We start from the raw sequence: 7,618 nt of genomic DNA, 5'->3' as shown, positions 1-7,618 counted from the left end.
CGCGGGGGGACATTCCGAGGGGGCGGGGATCACGTGACATGTCTCCCCGCCCCCCCGCGGGGCGTGGCGGCGGGCGGCGCGCGCGGATTGGCGGCGGCCGCGCGGGACGGTTGAGCCCGCGGCGCGCGCCATGGCGGCAGGTAGCGGCGGGGAGGGGGTGCGGGTCACCGGATCTGGGGGGACTCGGTGCACGGAGGTACCGGGGGCGTCACTGGGTCTGGGGAGCTCGGGGCGCGAAGGTAACGGAGGCGTCACCGGGGCGGGAGGGCTTGGAGTACGGAATTACTGGGGCTGTCACCGGACTCGGGGCACGGGGACAACACCGGAGCTGGGGGAACACGGGGAACGGGGGAGTCACCGAACACGGGCAACACCGGAGCTGGGGGACTCGGAGCACAGAGATAATGGGGGCGGCACTGGGGATGGAGGGTGGGGGCGTTACCGGGGCTGGAGGGCACGTAGCATGGGGGTAACGGGGCCCCCAGCGGGGCTCGGGGGTTCCGGGGATATCACTGGGCTTGGGTCGCAAAAGTGACACTAGCGCTGGAGAGAATTGAGATATGGAGACAACAGGGTGCGAGCAGAGCAGGGGACCTGGGGACAAGGGTGCATCAATAGGGTCCCCACTACAGGGGCAATGGGGTTGTTGGGGTGTGGGGTACCGTCCCCCCACTGATCCCGGTACCGGCAGCCTGGCAGCGCCCTTACCTCAACGTCTTCAAGCACTTTCGCGTGGAGGAGTGGAAACGTTCGGCCAGGGAGGGGGACGTGGCCGCTCTCACGGTAACGGGGGCACTGGCGTCTTGGGGTGGGGGATGGCACTGGCCACAGGTGGGCAGCGCTGACACCCCCCTCCCCTTCACCCCTTTCCGTGGTTCTGGAAGGACACGAGGCTGAAGGGAACCATCTACCGGATCCGGGGCTCCAGCCCTGCCAGCAGCTACCTGCAGCTGCCCCGCACCGGCACGCAGTCGCTGGGGCTGGCAGGACGCTACCTCTACCTGCTCTTCAGGCCCCTGCCCTGCAAGCACTTTGTCATCCACCTGGATGTCACCACTGAGGTACGTGACACGTGGTGGCCTCATTAAACCACTGTTGTTAGCATCATGGCCTGATTAAAGGAACAGGGGTTGTGACAGCTGTGGTCTTCTGCAGTAGGGGTTGCAGAACTTGGCTAGTCCTTGTTGCTGCTGGTGGGTCACTCTGGGCTGGAGAAGGTTTCCATCTTCATGGCATCTCTTCTGGGAACAGGGGACGCAGAAGGGCCACAGCCACACAGCTTCTCCTCTGCAGCATTTCCCTGCCAAAGCCACCAGGGTGACTAAAGCTCCGTGTGCCTCTGTCTTGCTCAGGAACATCAGGTGGTTCGCATCTCTTTCTCCACCCTCTTTAAGGAGTTCAAATCCACAGCCACCTGGCTGCAGTTCCCCTTTGTCTGTGGAGCAGCTGCTGGCTTAGTGAACGACCGCACGGCCAGGACATCCAGGCGCGGTGAGGAGCGTGCATGGTGCTGGGGCTGCTCGTGGTGCCGGTGGGACTGGGCTGGCACATCACTGCTGAAATAAACTGTTAGAAAATAAATTGAGTTCAGAAGTTGACTTGGTGCATTTGAGGAGGGTGAGGAGTGGTGGTCCTGAGCCCAAGACCCTGAGCAGCTGGAAGGTGGGAGCTGGAGCATCCATGAGGGTTGTCCCCCATCCCCATTCTCCCGAGCAGTGGGGTGCAGCATCAGGTTGGGTACAAGTCCACAGAGGCAGTGGGGCTGTTTGTCTGTCCTTCACACCCCTGTGCTGCAGGAGCAAGCTCCAAGGCTCACTTTCCCATTTCTCGTCTTGGCACAGACAAGCCAAGCCTAGGGGGAGTCTCACCTGGTAGATACTTTTTGCTTAACCACGTTAATCTTGCGTCTCCTGTTCTGCAAGGTCCAAGGTCTGTAGCATCTTTTCCCAGCTTCCCTTTTGCCACCTGCCGCTCTCCTCCCCAGATCTCGTGGGAGCAGCCCCTGCCGATGTGCGCTGGACCTGCCTGGTGCTCGACCTCCGCTCCATCCTCTCCCTCTACCTCAATCGCCGTTACAGTCACCTGAAGAGCATCAAGCTCTGTGCCAACCTGCTGGTGAAAAACCTCTGCACGAGCGACTTGGTGTTTGACCCAGGTGAGGAGCTGAGACCTCAAGGTGGCCTCTGGTTTCTCCAGCCCAGCTTGGATGGAACCCCTGTGGCTTTTCAAGCTGTTTTTGCAGACGTAACACCATCACTAGTTTGCTGTTACTGCAGCAGTAGGGTATGAAGCAGAAAGGGCGAAGTACTTGGTACAATGTTAAGTTTCCAAATGTGCTGGTGAATACAACCTCCTGACCTCTGGAGGAAAGTGTCGTCTTATTTTCCAACTGTAGAAGAGCATGATAAGAGCAAGGTTAAATATCATGCCAAGGTTACAATTTTTTTTAAGGAGGGAAAAGTAAGGGTATTACCAAGCCTCATTTCTCTGAGGCCTTGTGCTTTTATCTGCCTGTGGGGTTATTTTTTGTCTCAGGAATCTTCCAAGCTACTTTTTTTATCCACTTGCCAAGTGCAGCGGAGGCACTTTGGTCAAAACCTCTGTTCCTGCGTTTCTTTTTTTGTGCTGGAAATCTGCCTGAACTGACTGGCCTGCTTGAAAGCATCAGTGAGGAGGAAGTTACAGATGCTGCTTTCAGATTCCTGAGATTTGTTACATGAAGACTTTCATGAAGTTACAAATGCATGAAGGAAGGAAGGCAAGAAAATGAGAACAGAGCCTTAACACCAATCATGTGAAAGTGCTGAATCACTGAACAGAAAACTAAGTGAATCTTAGGCCTGGGGGATTTATAACTTCATACCAAGGGTCTATGCTCTTGGGCCATTTTTGGAGGTCGAGAGTTTCAGGAATGTTCCTGTGCAAAGGCGTGTTAGTTTGTCACAGACCACGGGGTTGTAATCTTTGTTTTTCAGGTGTTCTTGAGGAAGGAAGTGCTTTGTGCCCATGTACCAGCTCCATGGGTGCTGGAGAACTCACTCTCTTTATCTGTCCCTGTGCTGCCAGGTGTGACCTTCTCCGAGGCCCGGCAAGCTGACCTGGCCTGCCACGGGATCGCTCCCATGCCGCGGGAAATGGCTTTCCCTGTGCCAAAGGGAGGGAAGTGGCACGACCTCTACGACTACATCAGGTACGGCTGCTCCCAGCTGCGCTGGAACCCGCCACAGCTCTGAGACCTCCCCATGCTTTGGGGGAAGGCAGGACGGGGATGACAGATCCAGACAAACCTGGGGTCTGAGTGGAGACATTTTGGTCATCCCAGCTCCAGCATTTAGGTGTTGTTAACACATCTATCCTGGTCTAAGCTTAACTGCTGATCAGTGATGTTTTGAAGCAGGAAAAAGGCTGTAGAGCACTCCTTTGCCTGGCATTAACACCAGTCCTCTCTTGCTGGGATTGCTCCCGTGGCTCTTTCTAGGAGCACTTCAGCCTCTTGCTAGTTAAAGAGCAGTCTGAGAGGGGCTGCTGAGCCGTAAGACCTCGTCTGGGGCAGATGTAAGTAAACCTTCCTCAGCATCACTACTGGGCTCCCAACAGTGGTGAGGGTTTTGCCAGAGAACTGTGACAGTCATAAGTTGCAGCTCATCCCTGTTGTCAGCTTAGCAGTGTTGTCTGAAGCACGCAGTGCCAAGTTAACCCCCAGAAAGTAATGACCAGATCAGACCTGGGAGATGCTTTAGTATCCCTGCATTTGGGGGAGGAGGGGGAATCTTACAGGAGACAGTGAAGAGGCTTTTATGCCAGGCAGTGAGTTATTGCGTCGGCTTCCCAGGTGCCGGTGCAGCATCTCGATAACACGGCACCTTCCTCTGATTTTGCTCAGGTTCCCACCCGAAGGGTCCAAGCTGCTGTATGATTCCATCCAGAAGAGCTGTTCGGGTCCTGTGGCAGGTGGGAAGGCTGGGGGGAGCAGCCCAGGCTGTGCCGTCCCAGGTGGATGCCTGGGGTTTCCAAAAGAGCCCAGCTTGCTCCTTCTGTCACCCAGGTGACCAAGTCTCGGAGGACTCTGTCCACCAGCCGCCCCAGTTGGTGATGCTCACCAAAGCAGTCCGTGACCGACTGTCCCTCGTCCATCAGATAACCAGTCCCAAAGCTGTAAGTGCCCTGTGGAGGAGGCTGGAACTTCTTCCCTTCTGCCTCCCATGGAATTTTCTCCCCCCATCTTGTCTTTGAGTTCCTTTATTTAGGACACAGGAGCTGCTTGTTGTCATTCACAGTTGATCCAGGCAGGGCAGACCCCCGATCTGGGCACGGTCTTTTGGCCGCAGCCCTGCCGTTAATGACTGAGTGGTTCAGTCTGGTGTAGCGCAGAGACAAGATAAATGCCAAGCACTTTGTAATCTCCAGGCATCTATCCTCCCTGTCTCAGACTGAGGCAGCAAATAGTTGTATCTTCAAATTATAGATAGGAAATGAGGACTGGAGACTAAAGAACTTGATCAGGTGCACTTAGGGAGCAGAGCGGTGTGTGGGGTCCCGATTGCAGGCGGTTGCCCTCATCGCTGGTTTGCTTTGCTGTCTGGAGGAGATGAACTGTGCACGGACAACACTGGGAGCACAGGGAGACTGGCTGGGCCACAGCTAAGTTTAGGTACTGACAGGGTTGCTCTCCTTCCATGTTGCTCTGTCCTTGTTTGTGTTGCTGCAAAGAGTCACTCAGGAGTGACATGAGTGTCTCCCGTCTGCCTTTGCAGTGGGTGGAAGGCTGATCTCTGTCTGGGTCTTTGCTCTTTCTCAGATGCTGCGTCGGTGTCCTGTAATTACAAAAAGCATCCCTGAGGTTCATCTGACAGCCCCAGGGCCTCCAAGAGCTGGGCCTGCTGTGGACCAGGAGCTAGAGAAGAACCAGAGACCATACAGTGTGGGTGACACTGGGCAGTCACAGGCAGTCAGTGATGGTGGCATCCATGTGTATGCTCACCAGAGGAGCGAGCGAACTGTCCAAGCCATGCATGCCAGCTCAGAGGAGGTCGGTGAAGCACTGAGGAGTCACAGCAGCCCCAAGGTGGCTTTGGGACGTTTACAGGTGATGCTTGTGAGAGGTGTTCTCCTTCCCACTAGTATCTTAGAATCATAGAATAGTTTGAGTTGAAGGGACCTTCAAAGCTCATCTAGTCCAATCCCTGCCATGAGCAGGGACATCTTCACCCAGACCAGGTTGCTGAGAGCCCCGTCCAGCCCAGCCTGGGATGTCTCCAGGGATGGGGCATCCGCCATCTCTCTGGGCAACCTGGGCCAGTGTTTCACCACCCTCAGTGTAGAAAATTTCTTCCTCATGTCTGGCCTGAATCTCCCCTCTCTTAGTTTAAAACCATCACCCCTTGTCCTATTACAACAGACCCTGCTAAAAAGTCTGTCCCCATATTTCTTATAGGCCCCTTTGCCTTGAAAGAGGGACCCTGTGTTTGAATGCCCTGACCTTAAGCCAATAATGTATGTTTATTAATTTGCTCAGAGCATATACAGGAAGGGCCCTGGACCAGGCGTGCTGGCCGGCAGGAGAGTCCCTGTCCGCAGGGTAAGAGGCCAGCCCTGCCCACGGGGTGAGGGGACAGGGCAGCCCTGCCGGCAGCAGCCACTGGCTCTCTGGGCATGGCGAGCGTGCTGGGAAGGGCTGGCTGGAACCTCCAGCCTGGGTGGGTGAGCTGCTTAGTGCTGGGCAATCCCAGCTCCTCCTTCTTTCCAGATTTGAGTTCTGCCGGGTTAAATACTTTCAAGTCATCCCCTCTAAAAGGGAGAACTCAAAGCTGCCTCTGTGCTTTAGAGCGAAAGGAGCAATAGGGATGGGGGACCTCAGTCCCGTCATAAGTGCAACAGTGCTGTTGTTTGTTTGTTTTTTCCAGAGGCTCTTACCAGATCCCATCCTGAAGCTGAGAACAATTATTGGCTTTGGAGGCTGCAGCACCAAATGGGTCAGTAGCTCGGACAGTTTGGGGAGTATATGTGTAATCACAGATTGATATATATATATATATATATATATATATTTTTTTTTTTTTTTTTAAATCATAAAAGACAGCTGAGAGCCATCCTTCCTGCACTTTTTGATGGGGAAAATGGCCCTGAAGCAGATGGACACGAGCTTATATTTGTGCACAGGTCTTCTACTGTTGTGGTGATGAATTAGAAATTATGGGGGCCTTTTAGATCTCATGGCTTCTGCATTTTAATATGTTAAAATTAGAGCCACTTTGTAGGAGTCTGGAAAGGAAGAGCTGTGGTTTGGATTGTTTCCGTGGGGCACTGTGCCTTGCAGGAGCCCAGCTTGCCGTCTGTGTTATGGTGAAGAAAAGGTTATTTTGGTTCAGCCAGTTCAAGGTTCTGCCCAAAAAATGATTTTCCTTGTGTCTGCTGTTTATGTAGTAGAGACGACTGGTACGGTAAATCCACTGAATTGAGTAGCATGTCTGTGGGGCTCTTAGTTTTCCTTTGCAAGTTAGAAGAATACTTGTATGGAAGAACATCCTCTCACCTGTACACATGCAGCAGATCTCCTGTGGAAGAAATCTCTGCAGGTCCAGCATAGGACCTGGGGCATCTCTGGAGGATCTGTAGCCCTCTCGCTCTTGTCTCGGTCGTGCAGGCGCTGTGGACTCGGAATAACTCTGCAGTCGTCTACCCCTGCCATGCCGTTATAGTCACCCTGCAGATCCAGACCGGAGAGCAGAGGTTCTTCATTGGACACACGGATAAGGTGAGCGTAACTCTCTTTATGCAGCTGTACAGCAATACTGTCCTTGTACCCCAGGAATACCCCTGGTCCCAGCTCGAGAGTCTCTAACGCAGTGCTTCCCGCAGGTGTCGGCACTGGCCTTCAACGGGAGCAGCACCTTGCTGGCTTCCGCGCAGGGTGGTCCCCTGAGTGTAGTGCGTGTCTGGGACTTCCCGACAGGCACCTGCCTCTCGGTGTTTAAAAGCCACGTCCGCTCCCTCTTGTCCCTGAGGTGGGTTTCGGTCTGGGTGCAGGGATGTGTTCAGCTGGGCTCAGTGTTGCAGCTTTTCTGTGCTGCTAGTGCATGATAAACTAAGGGTGAATTGCAGCTCTCCTTTAGCCATTCGTGTTTATCACCAAGACCTGCTGGCAGCTGGCCCAGAACAGCCGATTCGCTGTCAGCTCCCTCCCGAGCTTATCCCTCAGGTCTTGCTGTCTCCCCATACCCTGATCTTGTCTCCTTTTATTCGCCACTGAGATGCACTTGGGGTAGAAGGAGCTGCTTTTCACCATGTGGCCTCTTGCAGCTTTTCCTACAGCGGAACAGTTCTGTGTGGTGTCGGAAAGGATGGGCACGGCAAAACGGTGAGAACTGAAACCTGGGTTTTGGAGTTTTCCTTTCCCCGCGAACAAGTAACATGAGGTGGTTGTTCTCCAGATTACACAGGTTTTTTGCAGACAAACCTGTGCTCTGGGCTTTCTTAGACACATTCTTCACTGTACTCAGAGGGAGATCCCTTTCTCATTAGCTGCTTAGAAAGTACGTCCCTTCTACCCGATGCTTGTGAGTGTCTGCATGCACGGTCCTTGGCTGCAAGCAAACAAATTGTTTTGGAAATGGCATGA

At 54.0% G+C, this 7,618-nt stretch overlaps 1 protein-coding gene across 2 annotated transcripts in view; it reads left to right on the top strand.

Annotated features, from left to right (window-relative positions):
* Positions 1-97: 97 nt before the first annotated feature.
* WDR90 (WD repeat domain 90) overlaps positions 98-7,618 on the top strand; it is a 31,423-nt gene continuing 23,902 nt past the window's right edge. For both annotated transcript variants that reach the window (XM_065645168.1, XM_065645169.1), the window contains exons 1-14: positions 98-140; positions 692-783; positions 885-1,061; positions 1,353-1,491; positions 1,985-2,155; positions 3,067-3,190; positions 3,884-3,951; positions 4,046-4,155; positions 4,799-5,086; positions 5,516-5,578; positions 5,904-5,972; positions 6,644-6,754; positions 6,859-7,004; positions 7,300-7,357. In XM_065645168.1, the coding sequence (XP_065501240.1) occupies positions 131-140; positions 692-783; positions 885-1,061; positions 1,353-1,491; positions 1,985-2,155; positions 3,067-3,190; positions 3,884-3,951; positions 4,046-4,155; positions 4,799-5,086; positions 5,516-5,578; positions 5,904-5,972; positions 6,644-6,754; positions 6,859-7,004; positions 7,300-7,357 (1,626 nt within the window). In that variant the 5' untranslated portion in view covers positions 98-130. The remainder of the gene's footprint in view (positions 141-691; positions 784-884; positions 1,062-1,352; positions 1,492-1,984; positions 2,156-3,066; positions 3,191-3,883; positions 3,952-4,045; positions 4,156-4,798; positions 5,087-5,515; positions 5,579-5,903; positions 5,973-6,643; positions 6,755-6,858; positions 7,005-7,299; positions 7,358-7,618) is intronic.

This window comes from Caloenas nicobarica, chromosome 14 (genome assembly GCF_036013445.1).
Source record: "Caloenas nicobarica isolate bCalNic1 chromosome 14, bCalNic1.hap1, whole genome shotgun sequence".
NCBI lineage: Eukaryota > Metazoa > Chordata > Aves > Columbiformes > Columbidae > Caloenas > Caloenas nicobarica.
The sequence above is the reverse complement of the archived record's forward strand: the minus strand, read 5'-3'. Positions and strand labels throughout refer to the sequence as shown.